This window comes from Pimephales promelas, chromosome 10 (assembly GCF_988280905.1).
Source record: "Pimephales promelas chromosome 10, fPimPro1.hap1.1, whole genome shotgun sequence".
In the NCBI taxonomy this organism is placed as follows: domain Eukaryota; kingdom Metazoa; phylum Chordata; class Actinopteri; order Cypriniformes; family Leuciscidae; genus Pimephales; species Pimephales promelas.
The window spans coordinates 18,181,655-18,206,779 of record NC_142778.1 but is presented as its reverse complement, the minus strand read 5'-3'; the positions used below and the strand labels follow the sequence as shown (position 1 = coordinate 18,206,779).

At 35.7% G+C, this 25,125-nt stretch overlaps 5 protein-coding genes across 10 annotated transcripts in view; 3 read left to right on the top strand and 2 right to left on the bottom strand.

The window, feature by feature from the left end:
• Positions 1-689: 689 nt before the first annotated feature.
• Positions 690-3,059, top strand: LOC120473712 (uncharacterized). The gene is made up of 3 exons (XM_039663686.2): positions 690-789; positions 1,040-1,258; positions 2,079-3,059. Exons 2-3 carry the CDS (start codon positions 1,042-1,044, stop codon positions 2,990-2,992), a joined length of 1,131 nt encoding a protein of 376 aa, XP_039519620.2. The 5' UTR covers positions 690-789; positions 1,040-1,041; the 3' UTR covers positions 2,993-3,059.
• Positions 3,060-4,402: 1,343 nt separating this feature from the next.
• On the bottom strand, positions 4,403-10,327 carry dcun1d5 (DCN1, defective in cullin neddylation 1, domain containing 5 (S. cerevisiae)). Of its 2 annotated transcripts, none has more exons than XM_039663707.2 (10): positions 10,202-10,327; positions 9,191-9,233; positions 8,991-9,093; positions 8,824-8,915; positions 8,231-8,301; positions 8,016-8,107; positions 7,808-7,916; positions 6,911-7,015; positions 6,628-6,730; positions 4,403-4,861 (listed from the first exon to the last, which is right to left on the bottom strand). In XM_039663707.2, exons 3-10 carry the CDS (start codon positions 9,059-9,061, stop codon positions 4,803-4,805), a joined length of 702 nt encoding a protein of 233 aa, XP_039519641.1. In that variant the 5' UTR covers positions 9,062-9,093; positions 9,191-9,233; positions 10,202-10,327; the 3' UTR covers positions 4,403-4,802. The 2 variants fall into 2 exon arrangements, with proteins under 2 accessions (XP_039519641.1, XP_039519639.1); XM_039663705.2 differs by having other exon boundaries at positions 9,199-9,233.
• Positions 10,328-10,354: 27 nt separating this feature from the next.
• Positions 10,355-18,050, bottom strand: eif2a (eukaryotic translation initiation factor 2A). Its single transcript, XM_039663704.2, has 14 exons — positions 17,927-18,050; positions 17,184-17,253; positions 17,025-17,096; positions 16,305-16,423; positions 16,084-16,183; positions 15,917-15,999; positions 15,220-15,293; positions 14,991-15,135; positions 14,772-14,888; positions 12,303-12,877; positions 11,446-11,559; positions 11,257-11,370; positions 10,885-10,950; positions 10,355-10,671 (listed from the first exon to the last, which is right to left on the bottom strand). The coding sequence occupies exons 1-14, from the start codon at positions 17,952-17,954 to the stop codon at positions 10,606-10,608; spliced, it is 1,743 nt and encodes a 580-aa protein (XP_039519638.1). The 5' UTR covers positions 17,955-18,050; the 3' UTR covers positions 10,355-10,605.
• A 934-nt stretch (positions 18,051-18,984) lies between these two features.
• serp1 (stress-associated endoplasmic reticulum protein 1) lies at positions 18,985-20,668 on the top strand. Its single transcript, XM_039663708.2, has 3 exons — positions 18,985-19,211; positions 19,449-19,524; positions 20,133-20,668. Exons 1-3 carry the CDS (start codon positions 19,128-19,130, stop codon positions 20,171-20,173), a joined length of 201 nt encoding a protein of 66 aa, XP_039519642.1. The 5' UTR covers positions 18,985-19,127; the 3' UTR covers positions 20,174-20,668.
• Positions 20,669-21,707: 1,039 nt separating this feature from the next.
• Positions 21,708-25,125, top strand: part of lrch3 (leucine-rich repeats and calponin homology (CH) domain containing 3) — a 64,077-nt gene continuing 60,659 nt past the window's right edge. For 3 of the 5 annotated variants that reach the window (XM_039663690.2, XM_089135439.1, XM_039663691.2), the window contains exon 1: positions 21,710-22,035. In XM_039663690.2, coding sequence (XP_039519624.2) covers positions 21,780-22,035 — 256 coding nt within the window. In that variant the 5' untranslated portion in view covers positions 21,710-21,779. Of the gene's footprint in view, positions 22,036-25,125 lie in introns of all 5 variants that reach the window. The other 2 variants (XM_039663689.2, XM_039663692.2) reach the window with 2 other exon arrangements.

Sequence of the window (25,125 nt, the reverse complement as noted above, 5' to 3'; positions counted from 1 at the left end):
ATCGCTGGGGGTAAAAATGATAGACCGCTGCTGAAGTAGGCCGGTGTTGTCACGTGATATCTGTTACTTTTCTCAGCGCCAGTCACTATGACCCAATACTTTCATTATTGGATGAGTATTTGTGTACAAAACTTGGCGGTTAACGTGATCTGCCATATGCATACAGCAGTAAATGAACCCTGAAAATAAAGTTGATTAAATTCACTTAATTCAAGATGCATTTCAGATTTGCTAAATCCATGTGTTTGCCTCAGGACCCAAATCTTACACTGCATCAAGTGGACCAATCAATCTGTGCATAAACACGTAGACTACATTAGACTATACACACAGCCTTTGTATTCAACAACAAAAATCTTCATATTTTTCTATTATAGCAGTCCATATGTTTAACGATTTCCATTACCATTTGTTCATCAGAATAAATCTGTCACCCAATTTTTTAAAGCGATGCACAGAGAGAAATTCATCAGCAAAATAAGGTTTTTTTTTCAGCTACGGATTTTTGTCTGCTGTTGTATTGCATTTAATGGATACAATTAGTCAATTTCTTATTTGTTTGTTTCTCTGCACGGATGCAAAGATAAAGAATGTTACTAATTACCTGAAACTTTGTTCAACCATAAACCGACTGTTACCCTTAAAACATGGCATTCTCATCCACATGACATCCTGTCTATTATTGAAGAGAAAAATGTTAATCTTTAAACATGGAGCACGAGATGAAATATAAGGGCTGTCATGTGAGGACTGTACTTTACTCTTATTGAGAACTACAAGACTCCTTCTGTGAGTATTTGCCTGGCTGAATGATACTTAAGCCTATAGGCTATATGTTTTTCAAATGATAACAGTTTCTGATTTTCTTACTCAACTTCAGATTTTGTGTGTGTGTTGTGAAGACAAACCACAGTCGTACTCATTGGGACTGCTGTAGATATATGACTTGGGTCAAAGAGCAGTTTTATATCAAATTATTGCAATAATATTGGTATAGCAGTAATAGTTGAAATTAATGAACGTCTCTTTTTCTTTCTAGAGATGGAGTTCAGAATCAGCTCTTTGTTGAGTTTGATTCTCCTTTGTAACTCTCCGAGTATTATTAGCAGTCAAACTGAACACAGTGACATTTATGAGAGAAGCTCTCAACAGTCGACTCTCAGTCAAACAAACCACATGCAGGTCAGACCTGAAAACTCCCTTCACGTTCATTCAGGAGAAACACTGGTGCTTCAGTGCAGAGATCAAGGAAATGAAGGTGAGCAGCTCAACATTTCTTTCTTTCTATATGTATATGAATTTAAAACACCATCAGGATAAGTTCTTTAGTATAGTGTAACCCAGTGTTATTTTAGTATCATTGATTTATTAGTATAGTGTGGAGATACATTCGTGTTATTATATCACATATATTCAGTGTTATTTTAGTATCATTGATATATTCAAATCTCAATGATTCAGTTAAAGTTTTAATAATGTTGTTTCTTAAAATTATTTTAAATGTGTCTAGTTCTTATCAATTTTATTTCAGTTTTTGTTTTTGTTATATTCAAGTGAACATCAAGTGAATGAAATGTTTATCTTTATATATTTCATTTTAATAGTTGTGGATGAATATTTTGTGAAGGTTTTGAGAAGCCTTCTTTCATGTATTGAAAAAGAACAAGAATGTATCTCCATTTTTAAAGGAGCTGTATGAAAGAAATGTATTTCAAATAATCATAAAATGGCCCTGATATGTCACGAGAAATTAAGAAATCATGTTCATTTCAAATACTTACGTCACTGACAACAGTAGTCCAGCCAGGATATTGTCATTTAAAACGTGAAGTTGCAGCCCTCAACTGATGTTGATGTTGTCATGTTGTGTTTTGGTCTGATGCGCCATCCTCCACCGATCTACCAATCACGAAGTCAGTAGTGTTGCGGCATCCGGGTTCAGGGGAGGGGATACACTGCTCAGTAATTTGAAAGTGATTGCAGTACCAGTTTTGGCCACAATCTTACATACCGCTCCTTTAAGTGTTCTAAGCCATGAAAAGTGTCTCTTGATTGTTTTTTCTTTCTTCCCTTTGCAGTGGTGGCACAGTGGTGGCAAACACCTTTTGGATTATTTAACGGTTGCAACCACCAAAACAAAGTCCCAGTGGAAACATGCAATGGCACTTTGAGGATTTCAAGGGCCACATCCAGCCATGACGGACTCTATTTCTGTATCCATTTGGACAAGATGAGCAAAACAATTGTGCCTTACAGAATCAGTGTAGTGGCCTTAAATCCCAACATCAAGAAACTGAGGAAGACCAGAGAGGTTTACACCGACACCCTGTCAGAAAGCCATTTCGCGGCGGCTGTGGCATCATCAGTAATCGTGAGCTTTTTGGTGGCCTTCACGCTTGGTGCGTTCAGTAGATCCTACATAATAAAGTGCCTACAAACAATAAGGGCTTGTATACCTTATAGAAAAGAAAATCACAATCACATCAGTGGACAAAACAACAAACAGACCACAAGAGAACAACCTGAGACAGTGTTCTTTCATAAAAACCACGACACCGGAGAAGATACTGTGGACATTGGTCTGGATGATCAGGAACTCAGTAACGCTAATGATGTAGACGCTGTAGAAAATGCAGATGGCGGGGAGGACGATACAAACCAAACTCAGAGCTGTGAAGGTGAAGAACAAAACCAAGAGTTCAGATCAGTGGTTAGTCCACATCCAAAGAAGAAGAGCCGCATCATTAAAGTGTACAACTATGATGAAGAAGGGAATCAATACAGCCACATCAAAGGCGAAGCCAATATAGAGGGTGACGTCGAGGTCAGGCCAAAATGGAGAACGCAATCACTGACGAGACTCAACGCCATCATGAAACAGGCAGACATCAACCCAGTTAGAGCGTCAGCTGAGAGCCAGTCGACTCAACCAGATGATCCTTCCCACGCTACAGGAGACGGTCTGTCACAAACAAGTCAAGAGACATTGTAAAGTGGAGGAAACATTCATTGTAAAAAAGTTTGAAACAGTTCATTTTGAGATCAGCATTGGCAGATAATGCAGTAGCACCTCAATGCAGAACATGAGATCCACGGGGAGGAGTCGGATCACGATCCAAGGGGTGGAGATGGGTAGGATTAGGGTTGGGTTTAGGGATTAGGGGTGGGTTTAGAGATCAGGGGGCGGAGTTGGTTAGGTTTAGGTGTATGTAAGGTGGGAGGAGTTGGATCTGGATCCGACTCCTCCCCGTGGATTTCATGTTCCGCAGTGAGCACCATCTCAGATAATGGGCTCTATGCACGGCGTTATTTCCGGTGAAGGGTTAAGGATGCTCGATAACTTCCGCCGATCATAGAGTCCAATGCAATACCGAGAATTTATATTGAATTTTATACTCCATGGTTATACTAATGAAACGTTAGTCACAAAAACAGATAAAACAGACACCCCTCTTTGTGTTTATGCTTCTTTTTAAAATTATATTAAATAAACATAACTATATATAAAATTACATCTAAACGTATGTACGTTTCGTTTCAAAGACGGGAGGACAGTAAATATTGAAGACTCTGCCATAATCCCGTTTTCTCCGGTTTTCCTCGCTTTAATCTACACAACCGGAAATGGACGAGCATCCTTACGTCAAATGCGGAACTTATGCGTGCATATAGCCCATTGGGTTCGATATGACATGACTTAAGTGTCATGTCCAAATAATTGTTAAGTGTTTATCAAGCAATTCGACATTTATCTTTAAATTTTAAGTTAAATGTTTATACTAACAAGTTATTTCAACTGTAGTAATTTTGATGGTTATATTAGAGTTGGAATCAAACAGATTTATACAGTACTTGTTCAGAAGCTTGGGGTCAGTAAGTTTTTAACAATATGAATTTTTTATTAAAGATGCTTTAAATTGAGCAAAAGTGATGGTAGAAACGTATGATGTTTCAGAAGATTTCTATTTCACAGGCTACTCTTTTGAACTTTCTATTCATCAAAGAATCCTGAAGAAAAAATCCACAAAAATATAAAGTAGCACAACGGTTTTATTTTTTTCTTTGTAATGATAAGAAATGTTTTTTGAGCAGCAAATCAGCATATTAGAATGAATTCTGAAGGATCATGTGACACTGAAGACTGGAGTAATGATGCTGAAAATCACAGGAATAAATTACATTTTAAAATACATTAAATTGTAATAAAATTCCACAGCATTAGTTTTAACTGTACTACGGATCAAATAAATGCAAAATATAGTAGCATAAGAGACTTACTTTAAATTTTTCTTTTGAAAATCTTACTGATCCCAAACTTTTGAGTAGTAATGTGTGTAAAAGTAAATCTTTTTTATTCATGCTTCATTTAGATTGTTGAGTAATGCTCTAACAGCGCTGTACGCCACTAATGTCCAGAAGAAAAATTATTTACAACTGCTTTTTTTTATTACCTTTTCAAGACACTATAAACAAAGTAAAACTTTAAGGGGAAAAAAAATGAAAGGGACAAAAATTACAAAGACTGTTTCCCTCTCAGACAAATCATACAACACTGGCAATAGAACTGACTGTTGAAACAAATCAATACATAAGAAAAATATTTCCCCTTTTATTCGTCTTGTGATTCCTCCGAGCCATTTTCCTTTTTAAGTAACACTGTAAGAGTCTCTGGGTAGTGATGATCCGTATTGAGCATTGGACACTTTGAAGCAATCCTCGAGAGGTTTGCCTGCATCTGGGGCAGCCAGGGGCACACCGAAAAAAAAAAAATCTGATGTGCTTTAATTCAGCGTCTGGTTGTGCTATAATGCAATATTTCTGGCTTTATGCCACTCCACAAACTCATCCAGCATCACTGGCCCTGAAATCAGCACAGAGACAGAGATCATTAGCAATTTAACTGGGACAGATGACAAGACAACAGAGCTGCACGATTCTGCATAAATTGACAAACATTTTTTTTGGACAACTAAACAAAATAACATGTCATTTACAAGACGTTCTGACAAAATGTTAATTGCGGTGTATTTATTTATTTTTTTAATTAATTTGAATGAATTATAAAAAAAATTTTTTTGAAATATGAATGATTCAATGACTAAATACTGCTCCACTGCTCTCTCAAACAATTGTTTCATTATTAGATGAATCAGCATTTTTGAAAAAATCTCTTGAATGATTCAATGACAAATACATTTTTTAAACAGTCACTTGCCGCCACCTACTGGTGTAACGATGTAACTGATCTTTATTTGAAGTATCAAGTTACTTTCGCTACCATAGACATCATATATGTGTCTATATATGAACTATAAACTTTTATCCCAGTACTTCTGTGATGATATCAATTAATGTAAAAAAAGGAAAATATTGATACTGTGTGTGGTTGAAAAGACTTTGTGTAGCTGTTTCATACCTATATATGACAACTGCTCTCTCTGCAGGCAGAGCAGATTTGAATGAAGGTTTAATAGTAGGGGTGTAACGATATTCGAATCGAACCGAAAAAACGCGATACAGAACTCACGATTCGAAAGCGATACTCTCATTGCTTAATGAACACGCCCCGCCCCCGGCTACCCTGGCCCCGCCCAGCCCAATGGACCTCATGTCCAACGAATTCAGTTTTGTAGCCTAACCACCATTAACACCAAAAACAAGCTCTGTGTTGTTACTTTCGATAATAAGTCAGGTGTAATCTTTCAAATTCTGTCCATTTGATCACGAAATTCAAACAATAAATGGCGTTTTGGCGCTCTTTGATGTGGCGTGACAGATCGCTGTAGGCCTACTAGGCATTTCAAGTGGCAGTGTGGCACGCAAGTAAACGCAATCATCTCTTCCTCAGTTACAGAATGGACACCTGAAGGTATGTTGAAAGATACAGTATACTTACTGAAAGGCATCATAACTAGTGTAATCGCTCAATCAGTGTTTCAGCAGTGGAAAGATGTCAATAAAACAGCATAGCTTGTCACTAGCATTATATTTACCTCAACAGGCAAGTGATTCAGTGTCCACAACTTCCTATAAATGAACTCTTGCACTAAATAAATGCACTATGTTAGCTTGTATATTATATTTTGCTAAACCTGTTAATGATATCTTGATTATTTAATGTATGTTTAAAATATCTTTCATGAAAATGAGAACTGTGTAAATTATTATATTTCAATAACAAATTATAGTAAAAACAAGTTAATGCAAAAACTGCCTTATGTTCAGTTAACATCTTTTCATACAATGTGTTGTGTGTTTATTATTATACCTAAAAAATAAATAGCGTCTGAATTTAGGTTAAAAGTCTAGGGTACAACCTTAATGTATATATATTTAACGTTATAGTAATGTACGGCTCCCTATATAGTTTACAGCATTAGCAGATTTTTTTTAATCCTTGTGAAACGTTTAATTGTAATTGAATTAATTTAAAGACAGACATCAAAACCGTGGGAAAACCGAACCGTCAGTTTTGTGTATCGTTACACCCCTATTTAATAGACATAGCCGAATCGTTATCACGTAGGAATAAGATTCCGTCTGTGTTTGAATCGAAATCGCAATCTTTTAGCGATTAATCGTGCAGCTCAACAATCATGAAACTCATGAAGACAATCATAAACTTACAGGCTCCATCTTCATCATAGTTGCTCAAGTCTGTGTTAACTGTACGGCTGAACTCTAAGACGTTGTACCATTGGTCCTTGTTCACGACTTTATACTTTGATTGCTAGAGGAAAGATACATCTGTTAGACACGTTATTAAAGAACAAATACTACTAAATTCAGAGTTTTTAAATACATAGTCAAAAAATAAATAAATAAATAGGTTTTAGTTTGGCTTTAAATGGTGTTTTTTCATCCTTTTGGAGCTTGACAAACCCTCTGGTTTGGAGAAGAGATGACAAACCTCCAGAAATTGGTGGAACACTGGGAAGAGAGGCCACGTTCTTCCAAGGATCAGCGCCAACATGGACTTTGCAGTGTCCATATCAAGACTGCGCTGATCTTTATCCTACAGACAAAATCAGATGAACACGTTGAAAGTACATCAGCAAAGTCTGGAGGTGGAACACACCACACGATTTTTAAACACTAGGCATTATACACTAGATGATTTGGTAAATGGTTAGAGGAAAAACTGGGCATCATACAATAAACGACTGAGGATCATACAGTACCAGACTTCCAAAAACAACAACCTCAGACAGAAACACGCACCTCCTTGCTTGTATGAAACAAACATGGATGTGCAGGAGATGACCGCAGTAGTTGTTGTAGCGACTCTGTGTTGAGTCGCAAACGGGGAAAAAAACGAGTCGAGCGCATTTAGATCCATAAATATAGACGAACTTAAATCTTTTTTACTGATTGCAGCGGGAGTTAGAGGTGAGTGGCGTAGTCAGATGTTTTATATGTGCTGATGAGTCAAAAATGTAGGCAATTTGTTATGCGTGTTCTGTTTATTTACTTTAGTTTTTTTAATGTATCTTCGGTTTCAGCAGCGGCGCGCCATACACTATACGAACGATGTGTGTTCTAAAATCGTCTCAAGACATCAAACGCGTTTTGATATCATCTGACTGGATGGAATCTGACTTTCGGCAACTATTGTAGACTCATCAAGACAAGGCAAAAAAAAATGAGCAATAGTCGTGCAGTGCATTCCAGCCTTAAGCAGACACAAATTCACTGCAAAATAGAAAAAGATGCAAGCAATATTTATCTTAAAATGATTAATTTTAAGTTTAATCTTAAAATGGAAGTGCTTTTTTTTTCTCTGGTCCTACTAAAAAAAGCCTCTCACCCTGGCAAAGTCGAAGGCATATCTGTAAATGCTCTTGAATATAACTGGGTCATTCAGTTGAGAGCGTAAATAATCCAGTCTGCCTTGTAATCTCTCTGTGCAGTCACAACTGTAAAGAGAGAAGTGAAGTTAAATGCTAAAATCATAAAATAGTGTTTGAGTTCTCATGATATCCAAGCAAGGCATGTGATGTGAAGTTCAATCTTACTGTAGTGATGTCATTCCTTTCAGCCACTCTTCTTTTGTGAAAAATCCCATATTTGTTGCTTCAAGTTTCCAGGCTAAAACTAACATTACAATCTGAAGGGTCACAAATACACAGCGCACATTATTTCAAATGATTTCTCATATTTTGGACAGAAGACTGTCCCGAAAATCGAACTTCAGGAATTAGTGTGAAAAATATCAATGAATTTTGCTAACATTTTCTGGCTCAACTCCGATGTCCTCACAGAACTTCTCCATGCTTTCTGGTCCGACAATGTCATCTGATCCTACACACATAATAATAATTTCAAATACATTTACCAGAAGAAAAACAAAAAGGACCCCATTTGACTTTAATCCATGTCTATGGTCTTTTTGCTAATGATGCACAATATTTCAACAAAAAGTAATCAAATTCTTTAAGCAGTATTTAATGACATGCTCCACCTCTCAAGCCATCTTATTTTTCAGTCCCTGCCCATTAAATGTTATATAGACATATTTTACTCCATCCTGATACATTAAACCAAGCACTGACATTACTTTTTTATTGATAAATACTGTTTTCACATTACGGAAGTAAAATGGTTTGAAAATGCAGTTTCATGTTAACTGGCTGCATCCGTTTAAAATCGGCATGAAGCATGTCGTTGCAAGAGAGAGGAAGCTATTTTGATTAAAGATTATGAGGCACATGAATTAAAAAAGTAATTATGTGCATGGATTTATATAAATATATATTTTGCAATATTCCATAAAAACAGCCTTCTGATTCATGGTGTCTTTAAGGAAAGCATTTAATCACATACCTGCATATTCGTAAAACCAGGCGAGACATTTCTTGTTAGAAAACTGATCCTCTGGGTTTACCATCCGTCCTGGAGTTTGTGTCCTACAGTAACTGAGGGGATGATACAGTGAATATGGAAGTATGGAAGAGTGAAAGATGCAGAGAGAAAGACAGACATATTTCTACCTGGTGATTTTGCACTTTCTGATGCTTGGATCTTCTGAGCCGGATGACTTTCTTTTCTTTTTCACGGGCATAATGGAGCTTCAGGTAAGTTGGTTTGGTCTCACTTAACAAATCACAACCAAACAGAACAAATTAAAGCCAACAGTCGCTTTCCTTCCTGTCCAATTCAATATTTCAGGACCAATAACAGCAGAAGCCACCTCTCTACCTGAGGGCACCGTGTCCATTCAAGTGTACCAGACTCTAAAACAGGAGGAAAAACAAAACAACACAAATTCATTCATACTTGTACTCAAATGCCTTATACAATGACTTATGACTTATACAACCAACTAGATTTAAATCTTAATGCATGCTCAAATTCAAATATGTGCAGTCAAGATGTGGGACTTGAAAGTTACATGGGAAAGATATGCCACAAACAGCCTATATTTTCTTAACGTCTCAATGTTTTGTCTTTACAAAAATAAATTAAATACTTTGTGTGAGGTTTACCAGCTTTACAAGCAACCTATATGACAATATCATAGCCTGTACGTGAACTCCATCAAAAACAACATGAATAACGATGTCACATATCATTTCAAAATATGACGCAAATCCTAATGTATTAACACATTTGTAAAGCAGAAAATCCATTTGACAGAATATAAAAAGAATGTCTAGACTCTAAAGCAACATTTGAGTTTAAACTTCGTAACAATTAATACACAAAGTAGGGTATTTTTCATTATCTTAAATAAAAATTAAAATGGCTGCGTATTACAATCACATTAATGCTACTAGATCTATAAATTAATCGAATACTGAACCAAATTTCCCTGATACTAAACGGAATGTTTGATTTACACCGATCAAGCTTAAATGTTAAAGCCGAATTTTAAAAACAGACACTTGAAAAAATCAGATAAAACAATAAAAACTGACGCATCGCCTTTGTGGCTGCTGAAATGGCTGAACTGCTAAATGCCACAAGCCCGAAACTCGTCGAAACGTGTGAAATCAACACACATATAGTTATGTAGAAGTTAAAAGTAAAAGAGAGTAAAACAACTGATGGTATGAGTAAAAAGAAACACAAACACACGCATGTGCCATACGAACATATATGAACACCACCTCACCGGCTCATTTAAATATCACAAATAAACACACATTAAAACACTCCACATGTACAACACTCAGTGTAATGAAGAGCGCACTCATCAAACCTGAATTATCGGCTGGTTTTAAATCGTCCTCTTCAGTTTATTTGATGATAATTTCATCTGCGTTTATGCTGAAATCTGCGACTGCTTCAGTTTCACACTGAACCAGGAATGAACACTTCCGGCTCCCCAATCGACATAATAAAAGTCACGCAGTTTGAATTTAAACGTTTTATTTAGTATTTCATGGATTCTCTCCCGTGCTGTACGTCACATTGCATAGCAATATTGCTTTTTAGAATTTAGTTCTTATTATTTTAGCCATGTTCAAAGAAGCAAAACAGTCTTTTATTTGTTGTTCATGAGTAATTGGTGAAAAAAAAAACATCTTCTATACATATTCATAGCAGTATGACAAAGCAATGTTTGGAAATTGATGACCAATGTGAAAAACTGGTAAAGTGAGTTTACAATCCTAATTCAAGGTCTTCGAGCTCTTTCAACAGCTGGGACTCCTTCTGCATCTTCTCAAGCTGTAATAAAATAAAATAAATGATTATAAATGATCATTATTAAGGTTATTGCGATTAAGCATTACAGAATTCTTATGTTCTTAGAAAAGTTTTAATTCTTAAAAACTCATGAAGCATTATAATTGATGTATTAAAATCAGAAACAATGACACAAATGAAAATTATTTAAAATATTTATTAAGATGTACTTTTGAGATTATACAGCTATAGTACCTGATTTTTTTGCATTACTTTGCCGGCAGCCTGCTGGTCCTTCAGTTCATCAATGGCTTTGAGTTTCTAACAGAAACATAATCACATTATGAAACTAAAAACCTCCAGTATGACTCTGATATGCAAATAAAACAATAATGGATATATATGCATATTTTATTTATAATTGTAATATACTGCGTCATAGCCATAAACATGTCATTTTAAAATAAGACCTTTCAGGGTTTACTCCATTAAGAAAAGAGACAATTTATTCAAAATAAAAGTAAGAAGTTACATAATAGGTGTATAAATAAAAAGGTTAAAATAAAACCTAAGTAGGTTGAATTGTGCTCTATTCCAAGTCATTGTAAACATATTCCAAACATTTACCTTTTTTAAATTCTTGATCTTTTTGTCAGTTTCAGGGTCTCCAAAGTTAGAAGTCACATGAGTGGCAGGGGTGGAGTCTGCTTCTGGAGGCGGAGCTTCATCAGGCTTGATTTCCTGAATTAATATAAAGCATCACTTTGAGTTAAATATTCCTCTGTATACTTTATTGAACATTAAAAACACATGTACCTGCTTAGCTGCTTTCTTTGCTTCTCGCCTTTTCTGGTTTTTCAAAGCAGCTTTAGAGATTTGCTTCTCTCCGGCAGCACCAGGTTTCATGTTCTGCGGCAGCTCCTCTTCATGCTTGGATAGAAATATTATTGCCATTATTCTGGTCACGGGACATTCATAATGCTAAGTTTTCGAAATTTGACTGCTTTTGTTATTTTGATATGTGCATTAATGGTGATAAATACATTTGAAAGAAGTCTCTTCTGCTCACCAAGGCTGCATTTAATATAAAATACAGTGTACTATTGTACTGTTAAAAGGTTTGGGGTGGGTATGATTTTATATAAAATCCATTATCCAGCATTTTGAAACATTATTACAATTTAAAATAACTTGTCTATTTTAATATATTTTCTAATATACTGATTTGCTGCTCAATTATCAATAATTATTGACAATAATTTATATTTTAATTATTAAATGCATTTATTTATTTTTAAATCATATGTGCCCTATACTTTTGTGTGTGATCATGTGACTATGTGACTCTGAAGACTGGAGTAATGATGCTGAAAATACAGCTTTGCATCACAGGGATAATATACATTTAAAAATATATATTAAATAGAATTTTTTTTTTTTAAATTGTAATATCTATTTTTGATACAATTAAATGCAGCCTTGGTGAAAAGATTTAAAAAACATTATAAAAGCTTACAAGCCCACACTTTTGAACAGTAAAAAAAAAAAACAACCACAAAAAAACTATGCAAAGACAAAGTTGACTGATATTTTCGATTTTTTTCCCCTTTTTTTTTTGCAAATTAGCAGATTATTTTGTTCAAGATGCAGGACTGTGTATGACACAGACTTACTAGTTTGGAGCTGGCTGTCTGGGGCTTGTTGCGGAGAGCGGGTGGCCGATACGCCTGGGCTGGTTTGGCTTCAGTGCTGCCAAGCTCACTTGGCAACGCCTGGTATTTCACTGGCTTCTCTGGGAAGGTTCCAGTTGGGAAGGGTTGCCATAACACTTCCCAGAGCTCTTTATTTGATGGCGTTTCATGCTTGTACATCACAGTCCCGGTGTAATGCCAGATCTTATAGCCATTGCTGACCCTGAGCCTGGGTGAGCAAGTCGCCGTCACTATGTGTTCTCCGTCAGGACACCAGAAGAAATGCGTGGTATCTTCAGCCTGAGGTTTCGACACCTGCTTGTATTTCTTCACGTCCCAAACTTCCATCTGCCCTCTCAGGTTCCCGAACCCAGCGAGGACGAGGATATGACCCTGGGGGCTGTAGAAAGCTGCGTTGCGGGGGCCCGTGCCAAAGTCGAACACTGACTCACACTTGCTGTTAAAGATAGTTGCCTTGGCAGGCATAAAACCATAAACCACGCAAAACTCAGAAGAGTTGGGATTCCAGGATACATCATATATGGGGCCTCTCTTTGCTGTGCAAGACAACAACAAAAAAAGATTTTATATGCATTAGAATATACTGTATTAATGACTTTACACACACACACACAACAAAAATATAAACAACAAAAGAGTAATTTTATTATTAAAACCAGCATAAATTAAAAGCAGTTTAACAAATACAAATGTTATGTATAAACACTTTACTTTTACATATAACTAATATATAGAATTTTATTTTAATTACATTAATGAGAAACAATAATGCAAAATCATCTAAAAGGACCCACAAAAATATTTTATTTCCTGCAAATCATAGAGTTTTTGAATGCTTTTCAAAGTCTCTTCTGCTCACCAAGGCTGCATTTATTGGATGGAATACAGTAAATACAGTAATATTGTGAAATATTTTTACAATTTAATAAAAGCATTTATTTGAATTCGTTTTAAAATGTAATTCATTCCTGTGATGCAAAGCTGAATTTAAAAAAAAAGAAAGAAAATGTTTAAATATTCCATGTGACTACAGTGGCTCAACTATAATTTTATCAAGTGATGAGAATACTTTTTGTGTGGAAATAAAACAAAAATACCGACTTTATTCGCCTATTCCTTTTCTTCCTTGTAGGCCTGAGACGAGAGTTCAAGAGATTTCCACGACGCATGCGCAAGAAGTAGTTCGCGTACTGGAAATCTCTTGAACTCTCGTCTCTGGCCTACAAGGAGGAAAATGAATAGTCGAATAAAGTCGTTATTTTTGTTTGTTTGTTCGCACAAAAAGTATTCTCGTTGCTTGATAAACTTATTGTTGAGCCGCTGTAGTCACATGGAATTTTTAAACATTTTGTTCATTGACTTTCTGGTCTGTCAAGTTTATATTCCTCATGCATCCTATATAGCAGTGATCCAGCTCTCAAATTTAATCAAAAATATCTTCATTTGTGTTCCGAAGACGAACGAAGGTCTTACGGGGTTGGTACAGCATGGGGGTGAGTAATTAATTACTTAATTTTTTGGTGAACTAACCCTTTAAAACTGCAGTGTACCAAAAACAGACTCTCAAAAGCGCGGTTTCAAATCACCCTTGTTCTCTACATCACAAATTGTTGTAACCAATCACGTCCACATGCGGACAGGCTTTACCATTTCATCATTACTATGCCGTGAAGCAAGGATGTCTCAAGAGAAGCCATCTGGTACATGTAACAATATAGTGGGTGAACAATGTATATGATGTATATTACGATGTTATAGTGAACTATATGCATTTCTCCACCAACATTCTAAATTGTTCAAAGTTTTTCTAAAGATACAGATGCTTAGAAGGCAGCTATCTGACTCTGAGATGGTGAACGTAGTCTGTGTAGCATTAGCAACACATTATTAGCTGTTTGCTAACATAGTCGAGCCAAAGGCTAACCTATTAATTACAGTTATTTGTCCAACGTAGTAGAGTAATGAAAAAAACGCATTACCATTCTGATACATCGACTTGTAGACGAGCCTGTAAAATTTGCTCTTCCTCTTCTTCTGAATCAGTTTCTTGTTCAAACATATGTGGCTGAATTGAACCATAATTTCCACTTGCATTTATGCAGAGTTCACAACATTTAAGTTGACCAAGTGGATCAGGTATTCTAAGCTGGTGCGAGTGAGTGGAGTCAGGGCTAATTTGCATATTCATTACTTACCATAAAAAGTACGTCATAAGTTGACCTCAAAAAATTTAAAAAGCCAGTTCATGACCCCTTTAACACACACATACATTACATATTATATATAAAACTAGAGTAGTATAAATATTATTCACCCAATTTTTAGCCAGTCAGTGATTTCATGTGATTTCAATCAATTTAATTGATAAATTGATTTCTATTGACTGCGCTGTAATTAATGACTCATCATTCAAAACGAAGTCGTACTTACGTAGCTGAATTACTGCACTTTCTCCATTGATGGCGACATAATGTAATGTCTGTTCTCCATAGTAAGAGGCTCCAGTTTTATCAACCTCTGTGCTGGCGGTCACTAAAACCGCAGTTCCTTTAAGAAAAAACAAAAAACATTAATACATATATGACAACCTTTTATGAGTGTTAATCGCTGTTGAGAAACCACTTATTTGTTAAACCAGAAACGATCTACCTTTCTTGTTCCACAGCATGCTCACTCTATCGGCTTTGAAAAAGCTTTTGTTTGCCAGAGCAGATGTTGGACCTCCGAAATTGGGATACTGATAGAGCCGTACAAAAGACGGACCTCCTTTGCTTCCAGGAACATAGACGACAACCTTAATTAAGTGTGAGTGAGGGATTAATACGCATTTGTATGAGTAAAATAGCACATGCAGCAGTGAGAGAGAATGTTCTGATACCTTGCTCGGCTGTGATCCAGGAGACAAAGCAAACTCAGACACCTTCTGGAGGTGAAGCTTGTTGGCAATAGTTTCTACACAACAAAACACATTATAGATCAAGCTCAATGGGTATTTAAAGCCATGATATTTTATATTTAATTTTAGTCATTCCTGTATGTATTACAGCAACCAGGCTACATTAAATATGTTTACATTTTATTTGTCATGATGCAAGAATCTTAATAGGGATACTCCACCCAAAAATGTCATTTCTATCATCATTTACTCACCCTCAAGTTGTATCAAACCTGTATGGATTTCTTTCTTCTGCTGAACACAAAATAATATATTTTGACCAAACAGTTGATGGAACTCACTGGAAAAAAATCTATGCGTCCATCAACTGGTTACATTTTACAAATTACTATGTCTTCCTTTGTGTTCAGCAGAAGAAAACAATTCATACAGATGTGGAACAACTTTTAGGGTGACCAAATGATGACATCATTTTCATTTTTGGTTCATTTAAGAGAACCCACGAAACAGCCAACTACTACAAATAATTAGAAATCTAGAGACTTTCCTTCATACATTCATATACATTAAAACTTTAAAGATATTGTTAAAAAGCCATGTCAACGTTATTCATCACCGTTTTCACAGGCAATTGGAATATAACATGCGCAAAGTACTAATTAAACAGACGCGATGTTACCGAAGTTGTTGTTCTCGTAGAAGTGAAGTTCATTATTGACATTTCTAGCGGTAATACTTTCATCATCTGCCCAGCTCGGACACCTGTGAAAATACAGACAACAAACAGTGTTTAACAGTTACAGAAAGAACACAAATAAACTCTTATGAACAGCAATAGTTGCTCACCATCCTGTAATCTTCTTCTGATAGAACGCTTTAATGCAGGCACCTGTTTGCAAGTCCCAAAGCTGCAGGTTTGCCTCTCCCTGAGGGTTATCCTGCGTTTCTGAAAAACAAAAGCGTTTTTTGTGTCCTGCTTGCTTAGATTACATTTTCTTTCTTATAGTTATAAAGCTAGAATGTCATAAAACATTATATATGGATATTAAATCAAATGTTGTGCTTACTGGTATAATGCTGCCAGGTGGCCAGAACTTTATTCAAAGGTGAGAATTCCAATGCGGATGTTTTGGGTAAATCAAAAGACTTCACCAAATCTCCAGTGGAAACTTTGATCACATTGACCCTGCCAAACACACACAGGAGATATAGTCAAATGTCCATCCATTCTATTGGAAAAGCTGTGGAAACTGATTGTCTTAAAACTTGCAAGGAAAGTACTTCATTTTTGAGTCGATAAAGCTTAATAGAACTTGGTAGGGAGAACTTGCATGTTTGTGTAGGTATACCAGAAAATGTGAGTATTGGTAACTCAATTTGACAAGTTGAAATTAGTTCAGTCATATTAGAGATTTAAATGCGTTTTACTAAATAAATCAAAACCAAATCGAATCGAAATTATTTTAGGGAAACAACACCAAGTGATATAAAATTCCATTGCATTGACAATTCAACAACATACTTTGGAAAAAGAGTGAATGAAAGAGATATAGATAACTGCAGAAGTGGGGGAAATTATTGAAACATTGAAAAAAGATTGAAACTCATCTTTTGCTTGAAAAATGGTACTCCTACAAATCAAGTTATCTTAAGTTAGGTTTTCTGAGTAACAAAGGCATTATACTAGATTTTTACAATTAAGATCAACAAACTGTTGTTGTACTATAAGTTAAATCAACTAAAAAAGGGTTAGTTAGGAAATGTGTAAGGGATTATAGTGTACGTACTGTGAGCCATTGCACCAGCCAAACAGGGACCCATCACTGCTGAATGTCATGTGTTTGCCTTGCCGGTCATCTCTGAAACGAACGAAACAGTTACTGCTACTTAAGTAAACAAAGTTTTATGGAAAAATCTTTCTAAGTGCAGCAAATGCAATAACTGACCTCTGGAAAGCAGAGCTTTCCTGACAGTTAGGAGGTCCACACAACAACAACGTTCCATCTGATCCTCTGACTGTTTGAAATGGAAAAGGTAAAAAAAAATTGCATGCTGGCTTGACAAAACTAAAGTTCAGCCTTAAAGTGTAAAGGTTATAAATCATGTGTAGATTTAATATTTGGGTTACTTTGAAAATAAATCAGAATTTTGCACTGTACAGAGACAGACTGACTGGAGGATGAATAGACATTTCAATGCAAGTCTGTAGGACTTTGGGGGGATTTTTGATGGTCAACCATGGGGGGAAATAAGTCTATTAAATCAGAACAAGCCGAGGGATTTTCTGAGTTTGGTGGATGCAGACTGAAAATTATTTAAACTAATACAGTTAAAAAAATTGTTCTCAAGAAATTGATTTAAAAAGTGTCATCAACAAAACCTGACCTAAGTTGACAAAGCATCAGCTAATTATATATATATATATATATATATATATATATATATTTATTTAATATTTCCATATGTGACATGCTGATACGTGGTAACGTTAGCTCATTTCTCACTACGCTGAAATAACGTTAAAAAATTGCGCACATGACAGTAATGATTTCATGCCTTTATATGTCTGCAAATCTTGAGGAAAAAAAGACGTGCTGTTAATTCATAACATGCTTGCCTTCTCACGTTGATCATTTATCTTAACGCAACTGAAATCAGCATGAAAACACATTTTAGAGCAACAACTCACCTGCTAAATGAGGTGTGGGGGGCGCCATTTTGAAACGGAAGTACGACAACGTGCCACGTCATAGCAGTTCAACACCTACGTCACTACAGTTAGATAGTTTGATGTGTAAAAATCTCAAAACCAAATTCATAAAGTAAAGGTTTTATACATAATGTCGATTATTTCCGATTGTCGGGAGAGGATTTATTTGAATTATTTATTTTTTTATCCCTAACAAATCTTAGTACAGTTGTATAGACTATAATGCATGATATTGATTGTGTATTGTCTTTTCAAATGAGTCGAATATAGCTTAGAAAATAATAATAATAATAATTTTGTTTTGGACAAGTGTTGACCAACTTTGTAAAAAAAAAAAAAAAACCTTTGATAAACGGTTTCTGATGACAGTATTTTTTTCTCCCATGACAGACTAATGCACTGAATAATCGCGGAGTAAAAATAATGACGTTTTTCCTCAATGGGTATTTTAAAAAGAGAATATGTGCGTTTTTTAATTTAGAGGAACAAGAGGGCAAAAAAAAACGTTTTCTGTTGTAACAATCCTCTAGGGGGCGATCGGTCATTCACTCAATGTTCCTTAGCCGCATTGTAAATCTGTTTTGATGGCATTTTTTACGCTAAAAATGAGATATTATTTTCGATGTTTACCACTTAACACACACACACACACAAACACACACACACACACACACACACATGAATACTTACTCAAGCAACCTTTGCAAAATGCCTAAAAATATATATTTTTTTTAACTTGCAGTGATTGGTCCAACACCGCCAGCGCTGATTAAAGTTGCATTTATCACTTGACAACAAGTCTGCGTTTGTTTCGAAGCGCTCCGGAAAAATAAATAAACATATGAATAATAAAAGTGATGAAATTTAATACTCATTGGCAAAAAAAAAGGTAAACTGAAAATAACTGAAATAGAAAATATATACATAGTTTAGATTAATTAGCTGGTTAGTCGCCGCCCATTATTGTTTCTGTTTCATCCGGATTGCCATTCTACTCATTTATTCTCCTTCGAAGCGTCCACGTCTCGTGGGTGGAGTGATTTCCTCTTATGAACACGTAGACTAAACCAGTGCAGTGGCAAGATCACACGTCAACTGATCATACGGCCTCTCGGATCTCCGTCGGTTTCGACGCTTCCTCTTCTTTCTTTCTTTAAAAACGTCAAATTAGTAGTAAAAGATGGTGGCCAAACAGAGGATTCGCATGGCGAATGAGAAACACAGCAAGAACATCACTCTAAGAGGCAATGTGGCCAAATCCACGGTAATTTTCAGCTTTTACCACTCTGATTTTTACTATAGTAAGTTAATTATTTTAATGAATCTAAAGTCTTTCTGCTGTTTGCTCTACGGTAAAGGTTTACTTCGTGTATTGTACTGGATATTGGTTTAGTCATGTAGAGGAGCTTTAATTTGCCCAGTTGTTCATATTGGCATTCTTTAGAAGTAACTTAGCTAATGTATGTCTCTAAATTTACTAATGTTGATATTTTCTCAACAGAGAGGCACTCAAGAAGAGAAGGGAGTGGTGGGACCGTGGCTTCTTGCCTTGTTCGTCTTTGTAGTATGTGGATCAGGTGAGTTTACAATCCGAAAAACATCCACTTTCATTGAATGTGTTGATGACTAATGGATCATTTAAAAGGATCATTCTTTGAATTAAGTAACGGCTTTTTAAAACCAAATACATCAGCATGCCAAACATGAACCTTATTTCATAACTCTGTTTAAAAGGACAAAGTGCATCCATACTGAAGACAGGTTTCTAACCTGATCCACTGACAATTTTAATTCCTTGTTTTCTTTGTACACTAAATCGTTCAGTCTATGCTTTAGCTATGATGTTATATTGGGTAAATAATTAAGGGAAATGTCTGTACTTGGACATTTCTTTTTAATTCCTAATTTAACTTGAAGTTCAAAAAGCATTTTTCACATGCATGAGCACTTAATTCAATGTAAGTGTACTCTAAACGACGTACACTTTTTCAAAGACCCCATAACATTTCTTTGCTCTCATTATTCAACAGCTGTCATTGTTGTTTCTTAAATTTGATGCTCTCTTCTGGTGAAATGGCAAGGACTAAATATGACATGAGCAGATATATGAATTCTTAGATACTTTACATTTTCTGAAGATCAAATGTTTGAGTTCTAACGTTATTTCTTGGTCTTCTCATTACAGCAATATTCCAGATCATTCAGAGCATCAGGATGGGAATGTGAAATGAATGGTCATCAGTTTCTTCTCTTGGCTTGCCTGCAGATCACTTGATCATTCCCGCTTTATTAATTTAACCTTTATATGTCTCAAGCTTTTTCATCACAACACCACGGTCTCTTGTGCCTTACTCAAAAGCTGGAAGAACGTTATATTCCGAAACATTCCAATGTGGGACTTCTATCGATATTGCTGCTGAATCCATAACCGAGGCAATAAACCCAAGACTACAAATGACTTTCAACTTTTTCTGTGGAAAAAACAACAACAACATATGGTTGTTTAAAAGAAATGCTGCAATGTATTTTCTGTGTTCTAGGTTTTTGGACCAGTTCATGTTGATTAACATTATTTGGTACTATGCACCTTTATTGGATTTTCCTCTACATTTAGAGCTGAATTTGTGTTCCTTGATCATTTGCTCAAGGAAATGAAGGTCCACATATTCAGTTGTGTGTAGAGAACATGAAAAATAATAAAAAATACTTCAAAATCTAAAATGTCTTTTTTTTTTTGTCTTTAAAAAATTTCGTAAACATTTATGTTTAACTTTTTTTTAACCTGGACAAAAATTCTTGAGATTAAAAAAAAATCTCTTTTACAAGAGGACCCTGGCCAGGATAGACAGCACATAGTAGTTAAACGTGAAAAAAAAAACACAGTCAAAAATGAAAATAAATACTTTACATTTACAATTAGTAAAAACCATTTCAATCAGCTAAGTCTGTAAACTAGACATTTAAAATACACTTACATTTATTTAGAGAGGCTAACTCTTTAAAACACAATTTGTCTTGTAACTGATTCCAATCATGATAGAGCTGGATTTTTTTTCTATGGATCAATAAAGGGGTACATATGAATGATATAAATACATATACAAATGTTTGCTTATCATTACACAAATGTAAATCTAATGTGGTAATAGTATTAAAATTTATAATACAGGTTGTGATTTTTAATGATTTATTAGAAGGGTTTGAGTAGTAGACAATACTATTCTCAGTTTTATAATTGACCAGTAGGGGGCCGTTTGCATATTTATTAAGAAAACAACAACATTATTACAGGTCAATATATTTTTTAATTTGGTTTAACTACTTCTATGTCTCACACTCGCAAGAGTTTATCGATCATAGAACCACAAATCTAAAACTTATTTTCTTGACTATATATAAATCATGCATTATCTCAAATCATGCATTGATATTTATTTACCATGCCATTTTCCTACACAAGGAACACTTTAATAGAATTTATAAAACAAAATAAAGAGATTATTAATTTATCGTTAGTTTATTAAGAAAAGTCATGTTCATGATACTTGTCAACAACCCTTTAATGCATGCATTTATGTATTTAGTCTTTGATAAAAATTAGAATATGATACGATAAAGGAGAAGTTTGGGATAATAATTCCCCACACTCCAGACCGGTTGGACTTTTTAACGCTGATCCTTCAATCCACGCATAGTGTCCTCGCTCGTGCTCCGTTGGGTCTGTCTGGTTTCAGACCCTTCTGTGCCCTCTGTGGGCCCGCGCATGCGCACTGCCACTGTCCGCGCTCGTGTGTGGGGCCCGTGAGGATCCAGCGGGAGTGTTAGCTGTGTAATGGCGGCTTCGGTGTTGCTCTCCGCGGAAAACGCCGTGCCCTCTTTTACCGTCGGCCATCCCGCCACAGTTGCTTCTGCGGGAACTACCCATCACGGATTATCCAATGCTCCCGGACCCTCGTCCTGGAACCGCTCGCTGGATCGGGCGCTGGACGAGGCGGCGGCCACTGGAGCTCTTAACCTGAGCGGCAGGAAACTGAAGGAGTTCCCGAGGAGCGCCTCCGGACACGACCTCACCGACACCACTCGGGCCGGTACCGAGGCTATTTACTTATATTCTGCTCCCATTGAACCGTTAACTGCCTTAAAAGCTAGTTAAAGGCGTGTTGGTCGAGTTTTACACTAGTTTACACAGGGTTTTGACTGGTGTAAACACACGGGTGTGAGCTGGGCTGGTAACGTTAGCCCATCTGAACTCATGATCAGTCATTTGTTGTGACCAATAAATGTAGCAACGATTCATCTTTAGAGCTGAGGTTTGTTTAAAGTTAGAATTACCTCAAACTTTCAGATCATGGCTGTGTTAAAACTATCCGAAGGGACACTAGACTTTCAGGGAACATCTGTCAAATCGAGATCCATGTAGGTTATAACGTTACCCAAACACGGGGCTAGTTCATCAGGTTTATAGGAGTTTGACAGGTTAAGATGTCTGAACAAGTTGCTTATCAGATTGAGGTGTTTGATCAAGAGATAAAGTTGGTTAAGGCTTGATCATTATGAGAATTGGGTTTTGATCATCATCATGTAACGTTAGGTTTTTTAAGAACCACTCAAGAAGTTTGATCATCTGGTAGACGAGATTAAGAGGTTCGGTCATTGTTTTGTGGGATCCAATCATACTTATCTTAATTTAGATAACGCTTTGAATTCAAGTTGTGTGATCATTTTAGATCCATGCAAGGTGTTGATGTTGATAAATCTGATCATGTGGATCAGGGCCTTTACAATCTTTTAGATGCCATGTCCAAGTGACCCCCATCCTAAAACGTAAATGGCCGTTATTTTCATGTGCAGACTCCATTTGGACTGTGGAAAATGGATAAATGTGTTAAATATTGTTTGGAATTTAGTTTCTATTATTTTAAAATTATTATTTATATGATGATCACTGTATTAGTGGCTTATTAAATAGTTTATAATTTTTTTAATTTATAAAATCATGTAGTTTAAATGTGCCTTATTATATTACTAATGAAGCTGGACTGTCACTTCAGATTGATTCTGAAAGATTCAATGATTATTCTGAACAATCTATTGGTTGTTAAAGTATGTGTGTGATGGCCGAGAAGGACATGATTGGCACTAGTACTAATTTTTAATAAAAAATAATAGTAATACCCATGCCTGCTTAACTGTTCGGTAAAAAACAGGTTTCTTACTCGACACATATGGTGCAGATATAGGTGTTTCTAGACGTGTTCAGACATGTGTTTTTTTTTCCTGTATTTTTCCCTGAAGCACTATCATAAAAGTAGCATGTCCTTTATAAGAGTTGTTACACTCATCAATGTAAAAGAATCATAGAACCTCTTGAAATGAGTCCCCCGTCTCCTAAACACGTAACCGAGCAGGCTGTACATCTGTCTGGGTTTTCAGGACCTCTGTATATTACAAGTGCTTATATGTTAATGCTTAAATGTCTACAATTGATGGCTATGTTAGTTACATGCAGATAAGTTCATTACTCATTATTAGGCTATACTTTTTGTGTTTTGGACAAATTGCAAATTTTTGAAGGTTTTTAGTTTTTATTATTATTGTTTACTGCATGATCTGAAACTGCCATTGGCAATAGAAGATTGTGGAAACATTATTTGTGCATTATTGTTGTTTGACTGTGCATAAAAGAGCTAATTTGCATTGTGTAGAAATTTTAGACACAATCCACAATAGCATCTTTATGCTTAATGTTTTAGGGAATAAAGTGATGCTTCTTAAAGGCATACTCCACTTTTTTTGGAAAAAGGCTCATTTTACAACTCCCTCAGAGTAAAAATATATACTATGGAAGTCAATGGGACCAGAAACTGTCTGGTTACTAATATTCGTCTAAATATCAGAAAATCGGCTGAATGGATTTGAAAGCGGTAAAACTCATCTGTTTAACTCTGGGGGAGCCGTAAAATGAGCCAACAACAACAAAAAAAAGTGGAGAATCCCTTTAATGCAGCAGTTATGATATCACTTTAATTAGGCATAAAAAATGGCATTGTTAGGCATTGTTTGTCAGTTGATGTCATGGCTCGGAAGGAGATTTTTTTTTCCTTTTCAGTGGCAGTACGAAACATTGGAAAGATACTAGGCTACTTATAAACATAACAAACGGTTGATTCATTCAAGAATGAGACAGATGTTTAATGAATGGGTCATTGAATCTTTGACTCAACCGATTCGTTCAAAATGCTGAATCATTCAGTAATGAAAACAGGATGAGTGTTCCTGTGAGATTCGCCGTGGTTCTGCTGTGATTTTTGTTTGGAGCTATTTTCGCTGCTGAAACAGAACAAAAACAGCCAATATTGCATCTAAAATGTAAGTGACTAAAATTTTATTGTTTATTGAACTGTTGTAGGAAATCAATGTCACATTTTCAATCGTGATGGTATTCAGGAAACATAATTGAGGCTGTTTAACACACATGTTAAAATATAGAAACTCCACATTTAGATGTTTTATAGGCATTATGTTGTTAACTGAGTGTGTGTGTGCTGTGCTGCGCTCATGTGTGTAGATTTCTCCTCGAGCATCAACAGCGCAACCTCACCGTCAGTAGGCTAATACATTTATTATCCACAATTGATCGCAACTTACAATAAATTTAATTAAATCAGAATCATTCTCTCGGTTTAGTGATTCCATAGTTATTATTTTTTGTTTGTTATTGATGTTCTTATCAGGCTACCTGTCCGTTCGGGCAAGTAAAATTCTCTTTTACTTGTCCTTCAAAATTCCACTTGTCCCGGACAAGCGGACCGGGCTCTGGAGATACGAAGCGCGGCAGGTTAGAGTGTTTTGGATTGCATAAAATAATAAAAGAAACGAACAAATACATGGCGAAAGAAGTGGTAGACAGCAGAAGAGGGGATTGGGATTTGGGATGATTTTTAATGAAACTTGGGAGGCGGATGGAGGTTACACTTTATTATGCGGTGTGTGCGTGCCTAATGCATGCATTTGTATGTGTGCGTATATGAATATATATGAATAATATAAAAGTATCCTAAATGACAAAAAAAAACAAAAACAAAGACTTGTATATGTATTATAGTTCAGTTTGATGAGTGATGTGTGAAATAGTTCGCCTCAAAGTTTTTTTATTCGTGTATTTATTTAATTTTTAT

Coding starts and splice junctions, on each gene's coding strand:
- eif2a (XM_039663704.2), bottom strand. CDS start 17,954: ATGGCGCCCCCCACACCTCATTTAGCAG. Junction 17,097..17,183: donor GAAAGCTCTGCTTTCCAGAG/GTCAGTTATTGC, acceptor CGTTCGTTTCAG/AGATGACCGGCAAGGCAAAC. Junction 10,672..10,884: donor AAGTAATGCAAAAAAATCAG/GTACTATAGCTG, acceptor ATTTTATTACAG/CTTGAGAAGATGCAGAAGGA.
- LOC120473712 (XM_039663686.2), top strand. CDS start 1,042: ATGGAGTTCAGAATCAGCTCTTTGTTGAGTTTGATTCTCCTTTGTAAC. Junction 1,259..2,078: donor CAGAGATCAAGGAAATGAAG/GTGAGCAGCTCA, acceptor TTCCCTTTGCAG/TGGTGGCACAGTGGTGGCAA.
- serp1 (XM_039663708.2), top strand. CDS start 19,128: ATGGTGGCCAAACAGAGGATTCGCATGGCGAATGAGAAACACAGCAAG. Junction 19,212..19,448: donor GCAATGTGGCCAAATCCACG/GTAATTTTCAGC, acceptor TTTTCTCAACAG/AGAGGCACTCAAGAAGAGAA. Junction 19,525..20,132: donor CTTTGTAGTATGTGGATCAG/GTGAGTTTACAA, acceptor TTCTCATTACAG/CAATATTCCAGATCATTCAG.
- dcun1d5 (XM_039663707.2), bottom strand. CDS start 9,061: ATGCCCGTGAAAAAGAAAAGAAAGTCATCCGGCTCAGAAGATCCAAGC. Junction 7,917..8,015: donor AAAGGAATGACATCACTACA/GTAAGATTGAAC, acceptor CTCTCTTTACAG/TTGTGACTGCACAGAGAGAT. Junction 6,731..6,910: donor TGTTCCACCAATTTCTGGAG/GTTTGTCATCTC, acceptor TCTTTCCTCTAG/CAATCAAAGTATAAAGTCGT.